The following is a 27344-nucleotide window of genomic DNA, read 5'->3' on the forward strand; positions in this document are numbered from 1 at the left end:
TTCGCACGGTCCTCCATAGGGAAGGCTTCCATAACTGTTTTGCTATTGGATGCAATCTTGTGTAGTTTCATGTTGGACTCCGCCAACATTGCTTGTGTTTTTCTTAGAATGTTGACAGCTTCTTCTGTAGTAGCTACTGATGTCAGACCATCATCGACGTAGAAGTTCCTCACTACATATTGCTTGGGTTCTGACCCGTGTTCCTTCTCAACCTGTAGCGCTGCTCTTCTCATGCAGTAGATGGCTACGGCTGGTGAAGGGCTGTTCCCAAATACATGGACTTTCATCCTGTACTCAGTTATGTTTCTATCTGGGTTGTTGTCTTCATACCAGAGAAACCTTAAGTAATCTCTGTGATCCTCACGTACACCAAAACAGTAAAACATTTGTTGCACATCTGCTGTTAGTGCAATGCAATCCTTGCGGAAACGCATTAGGACACCCAAGAGTGTGTTGTTTAAGTCTGGACCACTGAGCAGAACATCGTTAAGTGACACGCCTTGACACTTAGCACTGGAGTCAAATACTACTCATATTTGTTCAGGCTTTTGTGGATGGTAAACACCAAATATGGGCAGATACCAACGTTCTTCGTCTCCCTCTAGTGGCTGTGAAGGTTCGGCTTGGTCGTTATCCAGCATCTTTTGCATGAAGTCAATAAAATGACGCTTCATGTCAGGCTTTTTGTCTAAAGTCCTGCGAAGTGATGTGAGACGGTTCATGGCCTGCTCCCTGTTATTAGGAAGGCGACGTCTAGTGGGGCGAAAGGGTAGTGGAGCCACCCAGTTGTTTCCATCATCCTGGAAAACCTGTTTGTCCATAATGTCCAAGAAGGCTTTGTCCTCCACTGATGGTGCTGGTTTATCATCGTCTTGTGTTTTGTCGAACACGGAACATCCCAGGCTGTCTGTGTTCACAGTTGTGATTGGATCTCTCGAGTGCACTGTAGAGGGAGAGATGTGTTTCTGAGCTACGCTGTTGTAGTTCTCTTTTACCTGGATGATGTCAGGGCAAGGGCTCAGATAGGATGTGCGACCATTTTGAAGTATGTTTGTCCTGAACACGTTAACATTGGCTGGTCGGTGAGCCGTTCCCAGACAGACCTCACCCACAATGACCCACCCGAGGTCGAGTCGCTGTGCATAAGGAGTGTCGTGGGGCCCATTGATTTGCTCTCGTACCTTGTGTACCCTTAAGATGTCTTGTCCTAAGAGCAGGAGGATGGGAGCGTCTGGGTCCATAGCTGGAATTCTGTCCATAACTGGATGCAGATGGGGATGATGATACGCAATGTCGGGGGAGGGAATCTCCATCCTATCGTCTGGCATCATATCACGCTCTATCAGAGTAGGGAGAGTGAGCTGCATGTGTCCATCTATAGACTCCACCATAAAGTTGACGGCTCTCCTGCCTGAAGTCTCTGTTACCCCAGAACACCTCTTCATGGTGTATGGAGCAGAGTTGTCATTGATGTTGAAGAGACTGAAAAACTCTGTCTTGGCCAGAGATGTGTTACTCTGTTCATCAAGCACTACATACATTTTGACAGCTTTCTCTCTTTTCCCAGCCGGATAAGCTTTGACTAGACATATTTTTGAACATGATCTTGGATTGACTGCCTCACCACAGATCTCTGTACACTTTGAGGTGACAGATAGAAGAGCATCGTCACCATGCTCCCCGCCATGCTCTGTCTCTGCTGTAGCGGTGTCTGTATTTGTAGGGGCTGGGCCTGGATGCAGAGCAGCAAGATGCCTGTCGCTGTCACACTCAGAGCACTTGATTGAAACCTTACAGTCTTTAGCTCTGTGCTGAGTTGACCCACAACATCGGAAACAAATGTCATTGTCTTTGAGATATGATTTGCGCTCATCTAGAGTTTTGTATCTAAACCCACAACACTTTTTAAGAGGATGAGGCTTGTTATGTATTGGGCAGTGACGGTCAGGGTTTTCAACCTTTGTCTTACTGGGTTTGGTTTGGTGGTCTGAGGCCTCAGATGACACATCTGTCTTGTATACAGTCAAAATCAAATCAAATCAAATCAAATTGTATTTGTCACATACACATGGTTAGCAGATGTTAATGCGAGTGTAGCGAAATGCTTGTGCTTCTATTTCCGACAATGCAGTGATAACCAACAAGTAATCTAACTAACAATTCCACAACTACTGTCTTATACACAGTGTAAGGGGATAAAGAACATAAGGATATATGAATGAGTGATGGTACAGGGCAGCATACAGTAGATGGTATCGAGTACAGTATATACATATGAGATGAGTATGTAGACAAAGTAAACAAAGTGGCATAGTTAAAGTGGCTAGTGATACATGTATTACATAAGGATGCAGTCGATGATATAGAGTACAGTATATACGTATGCATATGAGATGAATAATGTAGGGTAAGTAACATTATATAAGGTAGCATTGTTTAAAGTGGCTAGTGATATATTTACATAATTTCCCATCAATTCCCATTATTAAAGTGGCTGGAGTTGGGTCAGTGTCAATGACAGTGTGTTGGCAGCAGCCACTCAATGTTAGTGGTGGCTGTTTAACAGTCTGATGGCCTTGAGATAGAAGCTGTTTTTCAGTCTCTCGGTCCCAGCTTTGATGTACCTGTACTGACCTCGCCTTCTGGTTGATAGCGGGGTGAACAGGCAGTGGCTCGGGTGGTTGATGTCCTTGATGATCTTTATGGCCTTCCTGTAACATCGGGTGGTGTAGGTGTCCTGGAGGGCAGGTAGTTTGCCCCCGGTGATGCGTTGTGCAGACCTCACTACCCTCTGGAGAGCCTTACGGTTGAGGGCGGAGCAGTTGCCGTACTAGGCGGTGATACAGCCCGCCAGGATGCTCTCGATTGTGCATCTGTAGAAGTTTGTGAGTGCTTTTGGTGACAAGCCGAATTTCTTCAGCCTCCTGAGGTTGAAGAGGCGCTGCTGCGCCTTCTTCACGACGCTGTCAGTGTGAGTGGACCAATTCAGTTTGTCTGTAATGTGTATGCCGAGGAACTTAAAACTTGCTACCCTCTCCACTACTGTTCCATCGATGTGGATAGGGGGGTGTTCCCTCTGCTGTTTCCTGAAGTCCACAATCATCTCCTTAGTTTTGTTGACGTTGAGTGTGAGGTTATTTTCCTGACACCACACTCCGAGGGCCCTCACCTCCTCCCTGTAGGCCGTCTCGTCATTGTTGGTAATCAAGCCTACCACTGTTGTGTCGTCCGCAAACTTGATGATTGAGTTGGAGGCGTGCATGGCCACGCAGTCGTGGGTGAACAGGGAGTACGGGAGAGGGCTCAGAACGCACCTTTGTGGGGCCCCCGTGTTGAGGATCAGCGGGGAGGAGATGTTGTTGCCTACCCTCACCACCTGGGGGCGGCCCGTCAGGAAGTCCAGTACCCAGTTGCACAGGGCGGGGTCGAGACCCAGGGTCTCGAGCTTGATGACGAGCTTGGAGGGTACTATGGTGTTGAATGCCGAGCTGTAGTCGATGAACAGCATTCTCACATAGGTATTCCTCTTGTCCAGGTGGGTTAAGGCAGTGTGCAGTGTGGTTGAGATTGCGTCGTCTGTGGACCTATTTGGGCGGTAAGCAAATTGGAGTGGGTCTAGGGTGTCAGGTAGGGTGGAGGTGATATGGTCCTTGACTGGTCTCTCAAAGAACTTCATGATGACGGAAGTGAGTGCTACGGGGTGGTAGTCGTTTAGCTCAGTTACCTTAGCTTTCTTGGGAACAGGAACAATGGTGGCCCTCTTGAAGCATGTGGGAACAGCAGACTGGTCCTAGGAACGCGAAGCGAGGCGGCCATCTCTGTCGGCGCCGGAAGTGAGGTGTCTTGCTGCTGTACCTGGCAGGTTTCTCACTTTTCATGGACACCTGGTTAGTTGAGGTGTAGAGGGTGAAGTTGGGGTCATTTCTAATTTTCGCCTGGTTCCTGATGAATCTCGAGAAGAACGAGAATGGTGGGAATGTTACCCGATAGTCCTCCTTATATTTGGATCCCTGTGCGATCCATTTTTCTTGTAAACTGAATGGAAGTTTCTCTACAATAGGGTTTACCCCCCGAGATGTGTCCAGATAAGCGAGGCCTGGAAGGTACCCTTCTACTTTAGCACACTCCAGTTCGAGAAGAATGTCACCTAGTTCTCTTAGTTTGTGATTGTCTTTGTTAGTCAGTTTTGGAAAATCATCAATTTTCTTCAACAGTGCATTCTCGATCACTTCGGGTGTACCATAGCACTCTTCTAGTCGTTGCCAGACCATGTTAAGCCCTGCTGTTGCATTGAAAATATGGACAGATCTAATTCTGTTTGCTTGCTCAGACGACTCTGCCCCTAGCCACTTGGTAATTAGATCTAACTCTTCCCTGGCTGATAAATTCAAGTCTCTGGTCGCATTGAGAAAGGATGCTTTCCATGCCCAATAATTTTCAGGGCGATCATCAAACTTCAGGAGTCCGGAACTCACCATCTCACGTCGTAGGAGGTACTTGATGAGGTCTGGTGCCACTTGTGACTCAGGGAAGTTGTGTGTGTGTGACTGGAAGTGGGCTTGCTTTCCATTTCCACCATGCTGCTGTTCATTACTTTTGAACGGAGAGTCTCTGCTCATGTTCTGTTTGCTATATTCTTGATTATGGCATGTAGCTGGGTCAACACTAACCTCTTGTTTCTCCACTTCAAATGGAAGTTCAGCAAAGTAGGGCCTAGCATGTTGTTGCACATACTCACATGTACGTTGGACTGGACTTAAGGGCTGTGTCCCTGTGTCTAGCTCTTTGCAAAGCTCTCTGCGTTCTGATCCTACAGCTTCTTCAAAGGCTGCAGCTTCAGCCAACGCAGCAGCAGCTGCTCTCTCAACTTGGAGAACATATAAAGTTGCCTCGAGGTCAGCTTTTTGCTTCATCACAGAAGCTTCCTTCTCAGCATAGGGGACTTGTGCACGCGCTGCGTCTGCCTTGGTGCGTGCTTTGGCGGCTGCAGAACTCGCCGTTGAGGATCTGCTTGACTGTTTTGATGACCTTGATCTTGTAGATTTAGACTTGGTCCCAATGTGCTGAAGAGGCTCCTCCATCTCTCTCTGTTGAACACCTGGCTCTGGTTGTTGCATCGTAGACTGCTGGTCTTCCCTAGGATAAGAGGCTTTGTTGGCTGATGAACGTAGAAACATAACCACCGTGTGCAGTTATTCTTGTGCTTGAGCCCGCTGTGATGATGTTTTTTCACTATTCTGCACTTGAGTTGCGTTCCCATGCAAAACTAGACAGATAGCTAACAACTAAGTCTTCAATAAAACTCCCACGACGTGACTTTTCTTGAATCAATATATTGTAAACGTTTATGTTGTGAAAAAAACTAATATTTTTCCAAGGCTGAAGCGTGACAAGAAATAACTACATTGAAAGACCTGCACCGTAGCGTTGTTTGTAGCTGTTTCTATGCGTGCAGAACAAATTCTCTACTTCCTGTTTGCATTTACATTTAAGTCATTTAGCAGACGCTCTTATCCAGAGCGACTTACAAATTGGTGCATTCACCTTATGACATCCAGTAGAATAGTCACTTTAAAATAGTGCATCTAAATCTTAAAGGGAGGGGGGTGAGAAGGATTACTTATCCTATCCTAGGTATTCCTTAAAGAGGTGGGGTTTCAGGTGTCTCCAGAAGGTGGTGATTGACTCCGCTGTCCTGGCGTCGTGAGGGAGTTTGTTCCACCATTGGGGGGCCAGAGCAGCGAACAGTTTTGACTGGGCTGAGCGGGAACTGTACTTCCTCAGTGGTAGGGAGGCGAGCAGGCCAGAGGTGGATGAACGCAGTGCCCTTGTTTGGGTGTAGGGCCTGATCAGAGCCTGGAGGTACTGAGGTGCCGTTCCCCTCACAGCTCCGTAGGCAAGCACCATGGTCTTGTAGTGGATGCGAGCTTCAACTGGAAGCCAGTGGAGAGAGCGGAGGAGCGGGGTGACGTGAGAGAACTTGGGAAGGTTGAACACCAGACGGGCTGCGGCGTTCTGGATGAGTTGTAGGGGTTTAATGGCACAGGCAGGGAGCCCAGCCAACAGCGAGTTGCAGTAATCCAGACGGGAGATGACAAGTGCCTGGATTAGGACCTGCGCCGCTTCCTGTGTGAGGCAGGGTCGTACTCTGCGGATGTTGTAGAGCATGAACCTACAGGAACGGGCCACCGCCTTGATGTTAGTTGAGAACGACAGGGTGTTGTCCAGGATCACGCCAAGGTTCTTAGCGCTCTGGGAGGAGGACACAATGGAGTTGTCAACCGTGATGGCGAGATCATGGAACGGGCAGTCCTTCCCGGGAGGAAGAGCAGCTCCGTCTTGCCGAGGTTCAGCTTGAGGTGGTGATCCGTCATCCACACTGATATGTCTGCCAGACATGCAGAGATGCGATTCGCCACCTGGTCATCAGAAGGGGGAAAGGAGAAGATTAATTGTGTGTCGTCTGCATAGCAATGATAGGAGAGACCATGTGAGGTTATGACAGAGCCAAGTGACTTGGTGTATAGCGAGAATAGGAGAGGGCCTAGAACAGAGCCCTGGGGGACACCAGTGGTGAGAGCGCGTGGTGAGGAGACAGATTCTCGCCACGCCACCTGGTAGGAGCGACCTGTCAGGTAGGACGCAATCCAAGCGTGGGCCGCGCCGGAGATGCCCAACTCGGAGAGGGTGGAGAGGAGGATCTGATGGTTCACAGTATCGAAGGCAGCCGATAGGTCTAGAAGGATGAGAGCAGAGGAGAGAGAGTTAGCTTTAGCGGTGCGGAGCGCCTCCGTGATACAGAGAAGAGCAGTCTCAGTTGAATGACTGGTCTTGAAACCTGACTGATTTGGATCAAGAAGGTCATTCAGAGAGAGATAGCGGGAGAGCTGGCCAAGGACGGCACGTTCAAGAGTTTTGGAGATAAAAGAAAGAAGGGATACTGGTCTGTAGTTGTTGACATCGGAGGGATTGAGTGTAGGTTTTTTCAGAAGGGGTGCAACTCTCGCTCTCTTGAGGACGGAAGGGACGTAGCCAGCGGTCAGGGATGAGTTGATGAGCGAGGTGAGGTAAGGGAGGAGGTCTCCGGAAATGGTCTGGAGAAGAGAGGAGGGGATAGGGTCAAGCGGGCAGGTTGTTGGGCGGCCGGCCGTCACAAGACGTGAGATTTCATCTGGAGAGAGAGGGGAGAAAGAGGTCAGAGCACAGGGTAGGACAGTGTGAGCAGAACCAGCGGTGCCGTTTGACTTAGCAAACGAGGATCGGATGTCGTCGACCTTCTTTTCAAAATGGTTGACGAAGTAATCTGCAGAGAGGGAGGAGGGGGGGGGGGGAGGAGGATTCAGGAGTGAGGAGAAGGTGGCAAAGAGCTTCCTAGGGTTAGAGGCAGATGCTTGGAATTTAGAGTGGTAGAAAATGGCTTTAGCAGCAGAGACAGAGGAGGAAAATGTAGAGAGGAGGGAGTGAAAGGATGCCAGGTCCGCAGGGAGGCGAGTTTTCCTCCATTTCCGCTCAGCTGCCCGGAGCCCTGTTCTGTTTGCGTCGTCTTTCTAAGTACCAGATAGCGCCACTAGGGGGCAAATAACACCATTGAACACAATGAAAATCCAATTTAACCATTGTAATAAAATCATCTGTTACCTTCTAACAGGATGGCAGCACACACAGTGTGCAATAATAGTGTATATACAAAAGCAGACATTAAATATCCCTTTGAGCCAGGTGAAGTTAATAATCACGCTTTGGATGGTATAACAGTACACCCAGTCAATACAAAGATACAGGCGTCCTTCCGAACGCAGTTTGCCGGAGAGTAAGAAAACCACTCAGGGATTTCACAATGAGGCCTTTATAACAGTTAGAGTTTAATGGTTGCGATAGGAGAAAACTGAGGATGGATCAACAACATTGTAGTTACTCCACAATACTAACGTAATTGACAAAGTGAGAAGGAAGCCTGTACAGAATGTTTGCAATAAGGCACTAAAGTAAAACTGCAAAAAATGTGGCAAAGAAATTAACTTTATGTCCTGAATACAAAGTGTTATGTTTGGGGCAAACACAACACATCACAAAGTAACACTCTTTGTATTTTCAAGCATGGTGGTGGCTGCATCATGTTTATAGGTATGCTTGTCATCGGCAAGTTTACCTAGAAATGCTCACGGCTGTAAACTAAATCTAAAGGTACTGTATGGCTAATTTATGGTGGAAATTTCAACCCTTTTACTTTAATTGGCACCAACTATAGTAATTTTAGTAATGTTTCTTAATTTAGAGCTGGATTATTATTTTTTTTAGTTCAATTGAACATATGCTCTTTATGACAGAATGTTGAAATTAGGTTTATTATTTATTAAAACAAATTACCCAATTACACTTCCCAAAATGCACTATTTGGACTATTTTGGTAGACTATCACAAGAATGTTATGATTAGGATGAAATAAGAATGTTTTTTAAAACCCATCTTAAAATCTTGATGTGGTCATAAAACCTTTGATTAATTTTGCACACATCACAAAGCCTAGCTTTTTTTACCTGTGCCTCCTCTTTCTAGGTGCATAATCTGATGTCTGTGGACAACTTGTTTGTTGCGAATGAAGAGTATGACGACTATCAGTTTAAAGACTCAAAGGTATATCTCTCTTCATTACAGCACAGCCAATAAGGAACCTGAATTCTTACACTTTCATTTCAACTACAACATTCACGTTGCATGAAAGACCTACCCTTTATAACACGCCTCTCCCTCCTAAGGTATTTAAATAGAAGCACTACCCTTTCTGTCATTGGAGGACTTGCAGAAGCTGGCCTCCAAGCTGCCATGGACCAATGCATTGAAGGTCTGGAAACTGAACACCTCTCTGAAGAAGAACAGACAACCCCATAGACGGTCCCAAGGGGAGAGGAGGGCGAGATAGAGACCAAGGCAAAGCCAACAAAGACATTGTGGAGAAGGATGCCATTGAGACTGTCACCACAGAGACCTAGAAGCTGGAGCTTGAGGTACCTACTGCAGGCCAGAGTGTGGGGGCAGGGGAGGCCGGGTCTCCTGACCTGGAGAGCAGCCCCCAGGGTGAGCAGCAGGCGGTGGAGGGGCAGGAGCACAGGGGTTAAGGTGCTGAAGTTTAGTGTGACGTGCAGGAGAAAAACACAGCTTCTCCAACGAGACTGCAAGGGACTTTGGTGGAGCCATGCAAGACTTCTTCAAGTGGAAAGCGGACATGACCAAGTTTGATATCATTGTAAACATAACATAACATTGCAGCCTGTTCAATTGGGACTGGCACCCACTGAATTCCTCGGCCCTAACCAAAAGAAACCCCCACGGTGACATGCTTGTTAAAATAATCCTTTGAGACACATAACTCTTGAAATGATTTACTTTACAAAGAAAACAAAGAGGGAAGAAATAACAGTTCTGAGTATAAATATTTTCCATCAAAATAAATAGTTATGGTCACGTAATGTTTACATACACCTTAGCCAAATGCATTTCAACTCAGTTTTTTACAATTCCTGACATTAAATCAAAGTAAAAATTCTTATGTCAGTTAGGATCAACACTTTATTTTAAGAATGTGAAATTTCATAATAATAGTTGAGTCATTTATTTCAGCTTTTATTTCTTTCATCACATTCCCAGTGGGTCAGAAGTTTACATACACCCAATTAGTATTTGGTAGCATCGCTTTTAAATGATTTAACTTGGGTCAAATGTTTTGGATAGCCTTCCACAAGCTTCCCACTATAAGTTGGGTGAATTTTGGCCCATTCCACCTGACATAGCTGGTGTAACTGAATCAGGATTGTAGGCCTCCTTGCTCGCACACGCTTTTTCAATTCTGCCCACACATTTTCTATATGATTGGGGTCAGGACTTTGTGATGGCCTCTCCAATACCTTGACTTTGTTGTCCTTAAAACATTTTGCCACAACTTTGGAAGTATGCTTGGGGTCATTGCCCATTTGGAAGACCCATTTGCGACCAAGCTTTAACTTCCTGACTGATGTCTTGAGATGTTGCTTCAATATATCCACATAATTTTACTTCCACTTGATGCCATCTATTTTGTGAAGTGCACCAGTCCCTCCTGCAGCAAAGCAACCCCACAACATGATGCTGCCATCCCCATGCTTCACGGTTGGAATGGTGTTCTTCGGCCTGCAAGCCTACCCATTTTTCCTTCAAACATAACGATGGTCATTATGGCCAAACAGTTCCATTTTTGTTTCATCAGACCAGAGGACATTTCTCCAAAAAGTACGATCTTTGTCCCCATATGCAGTTGCAAACCGTAGTCTGGCTTTTGTATTGCGGTTCTGGAGCAGTGGCTTCTTCCATGCTGAGTGGCCTTTCAGGATATGTTGATATAGGACTCGTTTTACTGTGGATATAGATACTTTTGTACCCATTTCCTCCAGCATCTTCACAAGGTTCTTTGCTGTGTTCTGGGATTGATTTGCACATTTCGCACCAAATTAGGTTCATCTCTAGGACACAGTGACTCCTTCCTGAGCGGTATGACGGCTGCGTGGTCCCATGGTGTTTATACTTGCTTACTATTGTTTGTACAGATGAACGTAGTACCTTCAGGCTCCCAAGGATGAACCAGACTTGGGGACAGCTACATTTTTTTCTGAGGTCTTGGCTGATTTCTTTTGATTTTCCCATGATGTCAAGCAAAGAGGCACTGAGTTTGAAGGTTGGCCTTGAACCATGTGATTATCTAAAGACAGCGCTCCGCATACAAACACATGAAAAATATATTTCAACCAGGCAGGTGCGACACGAAAGTCAGAAATAGCGATATAAAAAAAATGCCTTACCTTTGATGATCTTCTTCTGTTGGCACTCCAAAAGGTCCCAGTTACATCGCAAATGGTCATTTTGTTCGATAATGTCCTTTAAATCCATAAAAACTCAGTTTAGGTGGCGTGCTTCAGTCAATAATCCACCCAGTTTCCCTCCATCCACATGCAATCAAAATGAATCCCAAACGTAACTAATAGACTTTTCCAAACAAGTCAAACAACATTTATAATCAAACTTTAGGGACCCTAATACGTAAATAAATGATCAAATTTAAGACGGAGAATCGTTATTGTCTTTACCGGAGAAAAATACCAAAGAATGCGCTCTCTTCCACGAGCTTGGAAACACTACAGCCAAAATGGGAGCCACTTAGAAAAACAACCATTTCTGGCTCATTTTTTCAAAAACCAGCCTGAAACTCTTTCTAAAGACTGACATCTAGTGTAATCCCAGATTGCAGTTCCTAGGGATGGTTTGTCCTCTGGGTTTCGCCTGCCATATAAATAAATAAATATATGCCATTTAGCAGACGCTTTTATCCAAAGCGACTTACAGTCATGTGTGCATACATTCTACGTATGGGTGGTCCTGGGAATCGAACCCACTACCCTGGCGTTACAAGCGCCATGCTCTACCAACTGAGCTACAGAAGGACATCACTTCTGTTATACTCACAGACATCATTTTAGAGTGTTTTCTATCCAAATCTGCCAATTACATGCATATCCTAGCTTCTGGGCCTGAGTAACAGTGTCCTGTGTCATCTACCCATGAGAACCAGCTCAGTGGACATCATTATCACTGACATGCCCTTTGGGAAGAGGTAGATACCACTGTACTGTTTCAATTAGGACAGTCAACATAGACAGAACCTACCAACAAGTCTTCAATGGAGTAATTTATTAATTGAATGTATTCATATTGTTTACATGGCTGATGTGTATGTTGTGTGGTTTTCTTATAGAATGGGCTCCAGAAAGAAGAACTGGGACCTGTATCCGCCCTGTGTAAGAGAGATGGCCCAGGTGTCCCGACCAGGCTCAGGGAAGGCTGTCATCCTGACCCAGGATAAGAAATGCTTTCAAAAGGCAATGTACCACACATACAGTAAGACTGTGTAATTCGTGGCGGAGTGGGGTGGACAGACGTGTCCTAACCTGTCTGTTCTGGAAGGCATCTGGAAAATTCCAGGGTTTCCAAAAAATGAGTAGTTGAGGAAGTTGGATCATATTGATTTCATTAATCCACAACAATATTATCTGTGTGAACAAACCTCTATTGTGAGAGTATAGTATGGACTGAGTCTACTCTGTTTCTGGTGTAGATGGGCCCATGGCCAGATGGCTTTTCTCCAAGCAATACTGTGGTGTTTTAGCGTTAATGATTTGTGCAATTAATGTTTTGTGATGGGGTGTATCTGTCTTCCTCATGCCATATTGAGGGTTGGAGGACTCTGGCGGAAGCACCACACTGCCTTGGTCAATGTAGGTGGCCTACACCCAGGGGTGTTCCTCCTCAAACAGACAGCAGGGATCTTTGGCCAAACCCCAGAAGACGTCCGGGAACCACTAGAAGAAAAAGCAGCAAAGGAAAAGGAGGATAAGTGGCCAAGTTAAGCACCTATACAGAAATATCATTTAGAAATGTCTGAAAAAATTACCTTTTGACATGTATTTATTTCTTTTATTAACCTATTTCGCTGTTTTATGTTGTTGAAGGTCCAAAAGTGAGTATGTCTCATAGGGAAGCATTTCCTACGTTTTACTGTATTTTTATTGACAGATGACATTTGGGTTAAGTCCAAAAATGTTGACGGCCTATTTATACAACCAGTTTCCTTTTCATGTTAAACCCCAGCGTTATACGAAGTTGTTGGGGTACGTCTGAGTGCCAGTTATATAAATGCAATTAATGAATCATCCATGGTTCTTTTAGCTACAGTAGGTAAGCAAGGATATTGATTTTACACCCCAATTGTGCTATTGAGGGAATGTGTTCAAATTACCACACCTCTCCACTCCATTGACGACTTGTTGGTAGGTAGATAGGTTCTGTACGATGACTCTTATGGTCACTAAAATTTGTATTCAAACATGCCTAGATCAGTTGTTGATGTAATGGACTTTTTAATGACACTTACAGACTGTACACACTCATTCCCATGCATCACCCAGCTGTGTATTCAATGACAACATTGTCTCATCCTAACATCAGTTATGTCTGCTGCTGTTGTGAAACAGATACACCATGGATGTGACATCAGTCCACCTCTTTTTACATTTGTGAGTTTGACACATCACCATAATCACTGAAATAAAAGTGGCTATGCAAGCTTTGTCTAAATATGACAGACTAGGTACATTTCAGTTTATTTTATAGAAATATCCATTTTAAAATGTTGACCTGAATAACATGTAAGTAAGTGTAGTTTTTTGAGGTAGGCAACCCATGACATAGCCAAGTAAATACACACCTTTGTTTGCTGAAATCCATACTTTTTTAATAAAACGTCAATCAAGTATAACCACTGACTGTTTCCTCATTGCTGTTGCTCTAAGATGGCAACTAGAATGTCAATGTGCCAATTGAATATCAATGAGGAAACAGTCGGTGTTTGTTTCTGATTAACATTTTATTTTAAAAAATATATGATTTTAGTTAACTAAGAAAAAGGCACGCAACAACAGGACAAACTTAGCTACATGGTAAAGAGTTTAAGAATTTACATTTTTGAAGTATCGACTGCATAGTGAGTCAAAGGTACATGTATTTCAAATAGTCTGCGCCCAACTCTATGGAGGAACCCCATGAAGACACGATATTATTGGAATATCATTATTTGGGATATTATCAAACCTAATCTGATTTAAATTCAGACACATGGGTGGGTTTGTTTTATTTAGGCTTGGATGTATCTGGAAATGAAACTACGGCTCCATTAAATTCCTAGCCCTGAGTATCAGCTTTATAGCAACGTTGACAATTAAAGGCCATGTTCCCGCGGTCGCGGAGACAACATGCACCGTAAACACGGATCTCCTGCGATACAGAATGAATCAACTCCCGAGTCATGGGTCCTCCGTGAACTCGTGCAAATAGGAAGATGGATGAGGTCATATGACGTCAAGGTACACCCTGCAACGCCGTCATCGGATGACAAAATAAATAGCACTATATCTGATCAAGCCTGTAGTCTTAAATTATTCACATATATTCACTGCTGCGCACCAACGTGCAGGTACATCTTTCTAGAAATTGCGCTATGATTTGGACGATACTTTTGCTTGTCCAGAGCATGCTTCTCTTATTCGTACTTGTTTCGAAACGCTCCAGGTGAGTACCCTTTTCTAAAATGAATGTTCTATTAGGCTAATGTCTATGCTTGCACTGCATACATTGAATAGGTTTCTTCCTAGGTTCTGGCCTTTCTAGGGAGTTTTTCCTAGCCACCGTGCTTCTACACCTGCATTGCTTGCTGTTTGGGGTTTTAGGCTGGGGTTCTGTACAGCACTTTGAGATATCAGCTGATGTACGAAGAGCTATATAAAAACATTTGATTTGATGCGTTCTGTATTATATTGTGGGCATTTCGAACTCGTTTTCACCTGTGCACATATTTGTTTAGCCCATTACTACTTATCTAATAGGTGTATTGCCCACCTAGCATAAACTAACCCAGCATAAAGTTGTATTTACCATAAACCTAAAGTAATCCAAATACATCTTAATAATATCATAGTTGAGCAGTAGATGAGTTACATGAGTTGTCGCCTGTCAATTCTTTTTGAGAGGGAAGGTTGAAATAATCCCGAGATTAACCAAAATTCAAGTGCTATTAAGGACTATTTTCTTAAATGTCAATTTTTGTGTCTCAAAGATCATAAAGTCACATCTGTTTTCATCCTTGCTTATTGCTATATCGCTGGATAAATTGATGGGCTCATTCTACTATAAATGTTATTGGGAGAGTTCTGGCTTTATAATTTATTGGCTAAACTGTATCTACTTTACTCATAGCTGTGTCACACAATATACTGATAAGAGCCAGGCATGAGAATATTGAATAGTTAACTGATTATTATTATTTTGACTACAGTTGCTATATCAACAGACAACATATGTGTAATCAGTAACTTTGGTATGAACAAATATATAGGTTTGAATATTAGCTGTTCAAAATGACATGGGTTTTCTTTCTATACAGGTCAGAGAAAGAGCCACCTTTAGACAAAGGAGTTATTCCATGGTTAGGCCACGCCCTTGAGTTTGGAAGAGATGCTGCCAAGTTTCTAAACCGTATGAAGGTGAAGCATGGCGATATCTTCACGGTAAGAGTGGTGATATGAAACACTTTCCTCAACATCATCAACCTAATATCTATACCTGAACCTGATCATCTGTTCTTGCCTAAAAACCTTAATACATCAATAGTAAATGTAAATTCCTCACCATTCATGATGTGTGTGTTGGTGTGTTCCACTTTTTGATTTTGTGTGTGTGTGTGTGTGTGTGTGTGTGTGTGTGTGTGTGTGTGTGTGTGTGTGTGTGTGTGTGTGTGTGTGTGTGTGTGTGTGTGTGTGTGTGTGTGTGTGTGTGTGTGTGTGTGTGTGTGTAGGTGCGTGTGGCTGGGCGCTATGTGACAGTGCTACTGGACCCCAGCTCTTATGATGCTGTGATAGAGGACTCTGTGTCCCTAGACTTCACACGCTACGCACAGGTTCTCATGGACAGAATATTCAGCCTGCAGCTCCCCCATCACAACCCTGCTGTAGAGAAGGCCCTAACAAAACAGTACGTCCCTATCCTTATCACACACTCCTTTCTGTGTGGTCAGCCCAAAAACAGCTGTACATGCCCATTGATACAGTCAGAGAATGACAAATTAAAGTTTTGACATATAAACGATTAAGGTCAGCATTGTCCAGCCAATAACTGGATCCTTGCACAGGTATACTATGCTACTGTGGGATGTTGCTTCCTGGCTCCACCGTAGTCTAACTCAAAAGTTTCACTCCCTGAGACAGAGAGGTGCCTGGGATCAGGGATTACCACATCGACCATCACAGATATCACTACCATCGCCATGGCCTGATTAGCCTCATGTTATGGTTTATAAATGCATACTGTGTCAGAGTGCGGAGCAAATGCACCCACCTCCCACCATTCTGTTGATTGGCACTGTTGTGGAACTATCTCAGTCTCTCACAGTCATATTGTCTTGCAGAATATCTAGGCCGTTGTGTAGGTTACAGTGCTATAGTCATTTTCTTCTGGCTTTATAGAGCATAGATGTCAAGCTCTCTGTAATGGATGTTGAATCTACAGAGCAGCATTTTGTACTCTGCCACACAGGTGTACTGCACTGACATATCCTCCAGCCCAAAGTTTATAGTTCAGACTGATCAGTTACAGTATTTCCACAGGCAACACCTATGTTTTTTGGTGTTATTCCATAGAGACGTGATACTACACCTGCCTTCACAGTGCCACTACTTAAGTAAATAAGCATTGTCCGAGCCAAAGCAACCCATGGTAAACCACGGAACAGAATGCTAGTCTTTCACACAATTAGGTAAAAGTGAATTACAGGTTTGGCCTTGGTGACATCATATATGACAAACATTCCTTTCTCTTGACCTTAAACCTTTGTACCCTCAGGCACTTTGAGGGCGGGAGCCTATCCTGCCTGAGCAGCACCATGCACCGCCACCTTCAGTCCCTGCTGCTGCAAGCCCAGAGGCCCTGTCACAACCAGACCGACTGGAACACGGACGGGCTCTTCAGCTTCTGTTACAGTCTTCTCTTCAGGTACGAACGGAAGAGTTCCTATACCTCCTTCCCTTCTTCACTCACTCATTCACCCACGCGTCCCCAAGGGCCTACGTCAAACGCCTGGGATAAACAGTTTACTTACCAGCCCGTTCCACAAGCCACTTGTTTGTAAATACACCAGTAAGAATGTTTAGTGACACATTAGAGGCATCTAATGAAAAGAAAGAGCAGTGCTCTCATGAAATTCCTCTTTCAGGCTGCCCTTCCTGTAGAACTCCCCCGGCTACACACTTTAAAAGGGTTTTTATTTATAGTGTTGCCAGAGATGTTTGAGACGGTAATTTAAACATTCAGCATCCTAATGGGGACCAGAGGACTTAGTCATTACTTCTGTTAACATTAGGCAGCATCATTACTTAATAGGTCAGACACCGTGAAGCAGGGGTTCTCAAAGTGGGGTCTGTGGCCGTACTGCATGGGGTCCACAGGCAGATCTCAAAATATAACATGAATTAAGTTGTATTTTTTATTAATATTACTAACAACAACAGATTAATATATCCCTTGGACAAAATAATTGTAATCTACAAGTTATACATTTTTCAACTGGATACTTCTTGTATTGCCCCAAAATATTTTGTTAACATAAATGTACTGTAATGTACGTTTTTAAAAAATGGCATTATGGGTATAATTGCAGAATATTACCTTGAAAACGGCTTAATTTTCTCTCCAATGCCAAGAGGCGTGCCTTTATAATGTTCCTTCCCAGGGACTGAGACTTGTCTGGTCCCTGATGAATTTACTATCACAAAAGGGGTCCCTGGCCCGAAAACATTTGAAAAACCCTGCTGTGAAGTAATCTAGGATGAGGAAGATTTATACTAAATAAGAAGTTTATACTAGTAATACCCCACACTGTGAACAGTTTAGGTGGGTGGGCAGTGGCAGGTGTGACACAGGAAGTGTTCCTGTTGACCTTCAGTGGGAGGACGCCACTGTGGGTAAGGTATTCCTCCATCGATCGGAAACAGTTCTTAACAATCACTTAAAACTGAAATGCTTAATGGTGAAACTGACATGCCTGTTTTAAATACAAGGGACAAAGAAGTTAGTGCAAACAACGAAAACAGTTTTTTCCCCTTGGACATAATTGCATGGGAGATGGAAGAGCACACTATTATGTACTGCAATTATTTCTACCATGCTACGCGACATCTCCTCAGCTGGGCAACAGAAACAATAACAACGGTGGTGGCAGAGCCATGGTGCTGTTTCCGCCTACTGCAGATTCCATCTTTAAGGCAACATCTTCAATATATTTAATGATCACTCAATGACATGTTTTCCTAAGCTTAACCGCTACTAGCAACCAAATGTTTTTTTCAACATGCCACTCTCCAACCACACTCACCATCCCACTCTCTCTCTCTTTCAGGGCAGGGTACCTCACACTTTTTGGAGGGGAGCAGAACAACAACAGAACAGATCCCACTGACGTCTATGAGGAGTACCGGAAGTTTGACAACCTCCTGACCAAAATGGCCAGGACCACACTGAAACCAGGTGACTACATGAAACATGGTCTCTGAAAGAAACATTGTGAGCCACAAGGTTTTACATTTGTGGAAAGGTACAGTGGCAGCTGGGTGTGGGAGTTGATCAAAAGAAGTGGTGTGTCCGATCTTAGGGCTTAATTCAGTTTGGATGTGGTATTATAGTTTGATTGTTTTACCCTTATGTAAACTCAGCAAAAAAAGAAACGCTCCTTTTTCAGGACCCTGTCTTTCAAAGATAATTCGTAAAAATCCAAATATTTTCACAGATCTTCATTGTAAAGGGTTTAAACACTGTTTCCCATGCTTGTTCAATGAACCATAAACAATGAATGAACATGCACCTGTGGAAAGGTCGTTAAGACACTAACAGCTTACAGATGGTAGGCAATTAAGGTCACGGTTATGAAAACCTAGGACACTAAAAACGCCTTTCTACTGACTCTGAAAAACACCAAAAGAAGGATGCTCGGGGTCCCTGCTCATCTGCGTGAACGTGCCTTAGTCATGCTGCAAGGAGGCATGAGGACTGCAGATGTGGCCAGGGAAATAAATGTGGCCAGCGCTACAGGGAGACCGGATGGGCAGCTGATCGTCCTCACAGTGGCAGACCACGTGTAACAACACCTGCACAGGATCGGTACATCCGAACATCACACCTGCCGGACAGGTACAGGATGGCAACAACAACAACTCTTACACCAGGAACGCACAATCCCTACATCAGTGCTCAGACTGTCCGCAATAGGCTGAGAGAGGCTGGAATAAGGGTTTGTTGGCCTGTTGTAAGGGAGATCCTCACCAGACATCACCGGCAACAACGTCGCCTATGAGCACAAACCCACCGTCGCTGGACCAGACAGGACTGGCAAAAAGTGCTCTTCACTGACGAGTCACGGTTTCGTCTCACCAGGGGTGATGGTCGGATTTGCGTTTATTGTCAAAGGAATGAGCGTTACACCTAGGACTGTACTCTGGAGCGGGATCGATTTAGGAGGTGGAGGGTCCGTCATGGTCTGGGGCGGTGTGTCACAGTATCATCGGATTGAGCTTGTTGTCATTGTAGGCAATCTCAACACTGTTACAGGGAAGACATCCTCCTCCCTTATGTGGTACCCTTCCTGCAGGCTCATCCTGACATGACCCTCCAGAATGATAATGCCCCCAGCCCTACTGCTCGTTCTGTGTGTGATTTTCTGCAAGACAGGAATGTCAGTGTTCTGCCATGGCCAGCGAATAGCCCGGATCTCAATCCCATTGAGCATGTCTGGGACCTGTTGGATCGGAGGGTGAAGGCTAGGGTCATTCCCCCCCAGAAATATCCGGGAACTTGCAGGTGGAAGAGTGGGGTAACATCTCACAGCAATAACTGGCAAATCTAGTGCAGTCCATGAGGAGGAGATGCACTGCAGTACATAATGCAGCTGGTGGCCACACCAGATACTGACTTTTACTTTTGATTTTGACCCCCCCTTTGTTCAGGGACACATTTTTACCTTTCTGTTAGTCACATGTCATTGGAACTTGTTCAGTTTATGTCTCAGTTTCAGTCTTGTTAAGTTCATACAAAGATTTACACATGTTAAGTTTTCTGAAAATAAACGCAGTTGACAGTGAGAGGACGTTTCGTTTGTGGTCCTTCTGTAGCACAGTTGGTAGAGCATGGCGCTTGTAACGCCAGGGTAGTGGGTTCGATTCCCGGGACCACCCATACGTAGAATGTATGCACACATGACTGTAAGTCGCTTTGGATAAAAGCGTCTGCTAAATGGCATATATTATTATTGCTGAGTTTATTATAAAGACTGAATAGAGTAATAATTCAATCTGTATTATCCCCAATCACTTTATGACTCCGATTTGTATATATATATCATTGAGTCGGCTGGCTGTTTGTGATTTGTCATATTTGTCATTGTATGGACTCACTGTGGGGTGGCAGGGTAGCCTAGTGGTTAGAGTGTTGGACTAGTAACCGGAAGGTTGCAAGGTCAACCCCCCCGAGCTGGCAAGGTACAGATCTGTCTTTCTGCCCCTGAACCCACTGTTCCTAGGCCGTCATTGAAAATAAGAATTTGTTCTTAACTGACTTGCCTAGTTAAATAAAATAAAAATAGTTTGTAAATAAGTAGTATGTTTCTTGCCTGCCATAGTGCGGTCACTGCAGTGAATGACTTTATCTAAGCGGGTCATATGTTTGAATCTAATTTCCGACTCCAATTGTCTTAATTACTCATGGTCCCTATGTCATTTCTTCTCAGTCATACACCTGCTTCATCTACAGGCTCTATCTGATGTTACCTGACACACCTGCCTGTCCTTTTCACCTCCTTATATCTGATCTTACTGTTCTCTAACTATACATATTATATTTGCTTGTTCCTCCCGGCTTACTCCCACATACCTCCTGTTTCTGTCCCACCCGTGTCACTGATGTCACCTCTTTCTATTCAAATGGCATATTTGTTCATCTGTCTTATCTTACATGTCACACCTATTACTCACTCTTCGTGTTTCCCATGTTCATGTTACACACCTCTCCCACCCGTCTCTGTTTTCAGGATTATGTCACCTGTATCTCTCTATCGACACTTGACTCACTAATCAAATGATCTCAGTCTGATCTCATCTGTTTTACCCATGTGTGTCTGTGTTTACTCTTGACTCACCTGCCTGTGTGTTCCTGTCTGTGTGTGTGTGTCAGAGGAGAAGCGGACCGCCCAGAGTGTGAGGGGGCGTCTGTGGGAGTTGTTGGCCCCGGCGGGGCTGGGAGAGGGCTCCGGGTCCAGCCCCTGGCTGAGAGACTACAGGCACCTTCTGCAGGAAGAGGGAGCTGACGAGGAAACTCAGAGGAGAGCCCTGCTGCTGCAGCTGTGGGCCACACAGGTGAGTCATAGGCACTCCCCCATCTCACCTCACCTCACTAAGAGGAATAGTGGCCTGTCATTGTCACAAAGCAAGGGCTGCCCAGGTATTTAAAGCTGTTCTGAATAGGTCTTGTGAACAATTGGTGAAAATCCCTGTTGTTCCATTGCACCCATAGAAAAATTAATTTCTATTCAATAGCTTTTTGGAGGTGGGCCAACAAAGATACCTGGTAATACAGCAGCATGCCCTCCTGGCTAGCAGCCATCTTAAACATGAACATTTTCCAATACAAAGACACTCGCATGCCAATGTCAGATGCTAGACTCGACTGGTTTAAGATGTTACCCTTTGTGAAATTCAGCTACCCACACGGTGTGCCTCTCAAATTCTGTTTATACTGTACCTGTTTGTCAACCACACCTTACGCTTTGTCCAACCACTGTAGAATACTTTTGTGGGTAGTGATTATTTTTGAAAGACTATAAATAAATACCAGCACATTCAGTTCTTTAAGATTAATACTAATGCTGTATTCTCAACCACTGGAGTGTATGGAAAAACCCTAGAACTGTTTGACCTTATTTTAGTGTTATCTTGGAGGGGACAGACATCCTGTCCCTATGTTAGACTAATGCAAGTTCCAGTGGGCTCCAACTAAACATGGCCTCAGTGGGATGTTCTCAAGGTCTCTTTGCTGCTAGAATGGTTGTTACAGAGCTACTGTTGTCTGCTCCTCCTGCTCAAACAAGGACTTCCCTAATAAAAGATGGTAATGAGTGTAATACGCATCTTTACCACAAGAGTGCACTAGTAGCCTGTTTATGTCCTTTAGATAAAAGGGTCTGACTCCAGCAAAACAGATACTTTTTGGAGGAATCCCAAGATGGCAAAAGTACACACTATGATACCAAGAACATTCTGAGTAGACTCTGAGTACTCAGCTCCTGCTTAGCATGGTTGGGGTTAATTCCATTTCAATTCCAGTCAGTTCAAAAGGTACACTGATATTCCAATTGAAGAACATTCTGAATTGGAATTTGGTTTCCTTTCTGAATTTACTGGAATTCAAATAGAATTACCCCCAACCCTGCTGCTTAGACATATTACGTCATTCATTGAGCACTGATAACCGCATCTACAATGTCACACAGCCACATAATCTACCATCATCATGCCACTCTTGATTGTAATTTTTCAGTTCCCCTAACAATGTAGTGAAGAACATAAGGTGTTACCACAACAAATAATCTGTGTATTATATTGTATGTAATTCCTGGATAGTGTATAGTGCAGCATATTACATGGCTAGTGCTGAGAAATTAACCAAAATGTATTTTTCTAAATATTTTTTTGACAACTAATTGACCGACGTCTTTTCAATTATTTGAATTCCATCTCCTTCATTTTTTTTCTGTGAGCTCAATGTACAGTTTCTGTAGGGATAAATCAGATCAAGCTTGGACTGTGCGATGGAGTTGTAGTGGTAAAAAACTACAATGACCATAATCCATTACGCACCTGCTTAAACTTGTCCGGTCTGTGCAGAGCAAGACACAGAGACTGAGAATGTACTATCTAGAGGGATAGAAAGCGGAGTGCTTAGTGATTGATAGTTGGCATTCAGCAGTCCTAAAAGTATGTCTTATTTCCTTTTGAAGAATTACTAAAATAGTGATTTTGTCAGACCGCGTTGGCAGCCGCTCTCTATGAGAGGATGACGTGGAATGAAATAATCAAATAAAACAAATATTTTGTTAAAGTAATGTGAATAAATGATAGTTAATTAGTGTTAAGCAATAATGTGCAGTCACCACCACCATGGGACTTTTATTAATTATTTAATTCTGTGTTACAGCTTTCAACCCACATAATGCATAGTGCATGTAATGTCAATAATAATAATTTAAAACATGATTCTTTTTTTTCACGATCGAACCAAAACCGAACCGACCTCAAAAAGCACTAATCGCTCTGCACTATACATGGCAAACATTGTTTAGTCTGGAGTCGATGTAAATTCAGTGGTCTTTCCACTCATGTACAAACACAGACAGATGGCGAGGACAGCCCAGTGTGCCCCGAACACTCCATATTGAGTCTCTTTGATGTCTAATGGCTTGTCTTTTATAGTAACCATTACAGCACCTACTCTCTGACAGTAGCCATAACACGGTGCTCTATCATAGACACAGGAAAGGAACCAGTCAAATTCATTAGGCCAAGTGATTTAACTATATGAACAAGTGATGCTTTTCCCTATGAGTGAAAATAGTAAGAGCTGGCATGTGGTGTGTAATGTTCTCTTCTCCGGTTACATAATTGCTACCTGCACAGTCTCACTGTGAGAACCATCGGAAAGGGAACTCGCTGTGTCATTGCCTTCATGTCAACCTTCATTTGTTGCCAGGGTAACGTTGGACCTGCTGCATTCTGGCTGTTAGGTTTCCTGTTGACAAACCCTGAGGCCATGAGGGCGGTGAGAAGAGAGTTCAGCAGCATCTCCGAGCAGGACTCTGCAAAGTGTCCCCTACTGGACAGGCTGCAGCACACACCTGTGTTTGGTGAGGTTTTTTTGTTTACTGGGGTATATGCACAAAGACAATGAGCTTCATCCCTATGGACAAATGTACCTTAATGAACAGAGTAGAGAGAAAAGAGGGGGTGAGGGGGGTGAGAGGGCAGTTGAAGACAGACATATATATATATACACACACACTGTTCCCAGGTGAGTGGCCACACATACAGTAGTCTTTGCCTGAGACCCTAATGAGCTCAATGACTAAAGGACCAGGGCAGATCCACCTGCTCAGGCCCTGAAAGTTGCTCTCAATGATCTAATGGCTCCCATGTCACCATCAACAGGTGCTCTAACCTCTGGTGCAAATAATGAGCACATAAGGAAAGTGCCACCTACCTGAAGATAGAAACCTGCCTTTAGCCCTAAACATGTATTTAACCTTTATTTAACTAGGCAAGTCTATTCATAACTATTCTTAAGGGCTCCTCAAATGAGAATGACCTTAGCGAATCTATTACGAGGACATAACATCTGTATGCTTAATGAGTCTGTGTATATTAGTGTTCATCGTCTTCTTTTCTTTGTCTACTCTATCCCAGACAGTGCCTTAGAGGAGACTCTGAGGCTCAGTGCTGCCCCATTCATCACCAGAGAGGTAGTGCAGGAAAAGACCCTGCAAATGGCCAATGGGCAGGAGTACCAGCTCAGGAGGGGGGACAGAGTGTGTCTGTTCCCCTTCATTAGCCCTCAGATGGATCCTGAGATCCACCAGGAACCACAGGTATGGATGTTAGTTGCCTCTCACACATGAACAAATAATAGCTCCCTAATAATGGACAATAAAGTTTAGTTTCAAATCCATCTGTGCATGTTCTGTCTATCCAACAACCCTAGTTGTATTAATTGTGTAACACAGATTAAAGATAAGGTACAGTAATAAGTATTGACGTTTGTTTACGTAAGGAGGAAGCACACCTACACAGTTTCTAAAGTGGCCCTGGATTACCCAAGATACAGAGAGAGGGGTTAAACCTAGGACATTGTAAGGCACTTGAACACAAATAGAAATAGGAGTGGGAAGGGAGTTAGCTTGTTACACAGCTGAATCATTGCTTTGTCCTTCACCCTTACAGTACCAGCCAGTTAGTGGAATACACATGGAAATTGTAGTAAATGATTGGGTAGTAACAGGCTATTATTGCCATCTGATATGATATGGTTGTGTGCAGCAGGAAGCGTGGGGGAACAGTCATGTGTGATCATCATTTGTCAGTATGACCTGGGTTCACTGCTTTACCTCCCTGCGTTTCCTGTCATAGAGATTCAAGTATGAACGCTTCCTCAACAAGGACGGATCTGTGAAGAAGGACTTCTTTAAAGGAGGGAGACGGCTCAAGTACTACACCATGCCATGGGGCGCAGGCACCAACGGCTGTGTGGGCAAACGCTTTGCCATCAACTCCATCAGACAGTGAGTATCTCTGAGTGTTCCTTATGGGTCTTAGGGGAGGGCAGAGGAGGTCAGAGGAGGTCAGAGGAGGTCAGGGGAGGTCAGAGGAGGGCAGAGGAGGTCAGAGGGAGTCAGAGGTCCCCACTTCACCAGAATCAAGGACAGACTTAATTCTGGGATTGATTCGCTCACCTCACAGCAAATGCCATTATAGGAAGGCTTAGCAGGTGACTTTTACTGCACAGGCTTCTCCAGGTGTCTATGCAAGATTGGGTTACAGTGACATGAATTTCACTGCTATGCAAATAGAACATGCCAAAATAAAATACAAATGGATTCTACAAAAACTGGTGTGTGCAATGGTCAATGTTACAGTTTAGGCACATTTATAATGTGTTAATGCCAACAACTTACCTGTTGTGTCTTTATCTGTGTGTTCAGGTTTGTGTATCTGGTCCTGTCTCATCTGGAACTGGAGCGGTGTGACTCAGAGGCTCAGATGCCAGAGGTGAACTCCAGTCGCTATGGGTTTGGAATATTGCAGCCTGAAGGAGACCTGGCCATCAGATATAAACCTAGACTTTCACATTGAAGACATGACGTTGAGATCTCTCAAACCAGACGTGAAGTCTGGTTTGTGAAGTTTAGGCTAATTTCAAAAAAATGTATGACAATATGTCCATATAATGTATTGTATCTATTTTTGTATCAGCACAAATGTACAGTGTAATGTGTTATTTATCTTTAATTATAATGTATATATTTCACTTTAAAATTGTCACTTCATAACAATACAATTGTTTTTTGTTCTAGACTATTTTGTTTGTAAAATAAGTTGTATCAATGATTAACCTGGCTCCTTAAAACCAGCTTCAAGTGTTTAAAGTGCATTATGGGTTAGGGTTGGTTTATGGGTTATTATAAACTATTGCACCACCTTAATTAGAAATATTTGTAAAAACATTTTCACAACAAAACACCAATTTGGAGCTTATCCCAGTGATGAACATGTCCTAAATCCCATCCAGTCCCATGATGGTGTCCATTGCATAAGGGGAACTAACTCACTGTTCCCCGGGCACCGAAGATGTGGATGTCAATTAAGGCAGCCCCTGCACCTCTCTGATTCAGATGCAGAAGACACATTTCAGTTCAAGGCATTCAGTTGTACAACTGACTACGTAGCCCCCATTCCCTTTATGTATTTTGTGGAGTAATTGGGCGGCTGGCGCTCTTTAAACAGATCAAACCACACATTTGTCACACTAACCATGTTTCCATAGGCAGAGAGTAAAATCATACATATTAAAACCATTCTAATAATCGGTAAAACATTTGAAAATGCAGACGGATAATTTGTTCGTTCGACATGGTGGGATCTTTTTGTGTCAATGCGATAAATGGCAGTGGTAACGCCTTTATGCTTCAAATATTGATATAACTATCATATCGAAGTACATTTGGAGTCGCAAGATGATAGGGTGTGTTGTCCTCCCACTACGACTCGGGAAACCATACAGTTTATTAGGCTACGGATTGAATAACTTGAACTTCACAGGGTGATGGTAGTGCATGGTGATATTGATGCTGCTTTTCAATACATATCTAGGGTTTTATTCTAGTGACATGATAATAGATTCTTGACTGCCATTTGACAAATACAAATATTCTTGCTCTTAGACTATCTATAATAATCTCATGTAGACTAGCCTACCTGCACTGTATCTGCAAACTGTTGGCTAGAGCGCACGTGCCAAGACCATATTCGGCACACATTTACCATTTAGCAACAGTTTTTGTGACCGAACGATCCGTAAAGGTGAAATTGCGATGGAAACGCATTTAACTTGAGGTTTTTATTCGGTACATGAAGACTTAAGTGAATAAGTACATTTTGTGTGCTCTACATCACCACACAGTGATTTTTATCCACAAGTCCATTTGGTGGAGATACACCACTGGTAGGGGAAATGTGCATATAACACAGTTTTTTAAATATTCCCATGAAAATTGGCTGCTATTTTTTTTATAATCTCGCTCTTTTGTTCATTAGGGAGTGAACGTTATTTATAATAAGGGTTACTTGGAGAAAATCAGACCTCTGAAATTAAAATGGTTGGCCACCCCTTCAGCATAATACACAGTGTTCAAACATTAAGAACACCTCCTACTGTAATATTGAGTTGCAACGAAACTGTCCCCGTTTGCAAATAATTTCATCTAAGATGTCATTGGGAATCTAAGCATGGTACTTTCAAAAGCAAGGCCTACCTTTCCACCCCAGGCAGAGTAGGCCTACCGACGCAGAATGTAAGCTTTAATTAACTTGTTATGGCTGGGGGCAGTATTGAGTAGCTTGGATGAA

The 27344-nt window shown here is 43.7% G+C and overlaps 1 protein-coding gene across 1 annotated transcript; it reads left to right on the plus strand.

The window, feature by feature from the left end:
- The first annotated feature begins 14003 nt into the window (after positions 1–14003).
- LOC118372685 (prostacyclin synthase-like) lies at positions 14004–25793 on the plus strand. The gene is made up of 10 exons (XM_035758644.2): positions 14004–14148; positions 15020–15143; positions 15431–15606; positions 16474–16623; positions 18026–18153; positions 20848–21029; positions 23419–23572; positions 24129–24310; positions 24849–25000; positions 25421–25793. Exons 1-10 carry the CDS (start codon positions 14078–14080, stop codon positions 25569–25571), a joined length of 1470 nt encoding a protein of 489 aa, XP_035614537.1. The 5' UTR covers positions 14004–14077; the 3' UTR covers positions 25572–25793.
- The last annotated feature ends 1551 nt before the right edge of the window (positions 25794–27344 follow it).

This window comes from Oncorhynchus keta, chromosome 21 (genome assembly GCF_023373465.1).
Source record: "Oncorhynchus keta strain PuntledgeMale-10-30-2019 chromosome 21, Oket_V2, whole genome shotgun sequence".
Taxonomy (NCBI): domain Eukaryota; kingdom Metazoa; phylum Chordata; class Actinopteri; order Salmoniformes; family Salmonidae; genus Oncorhynchus; species Oncorhynchus keta.

Coding starts and splice junctions, on each gene's coding strand:
- LOC118372685 (XM_035758644.2), top strand. CDS start 14,078: ATGATTTGGACGATACTTTTGCTTGTCCAGAGCATGCTTCTCTTATTC. Junction 14,149..15,019: donor CTTGTTTCGAAACGCTCCAG/GTGAGTACCCTT, acceptor CTTTCTATACAG/GTCAGAGAAAGAGCCACCTT. Junction 16,624..18,025: donor TGTTACAGTCTTCTCTTCAG/GTACGAACGGAA, acceptor TCTCTCTTTCAG/GGCAGGGTACCTCACACTTT.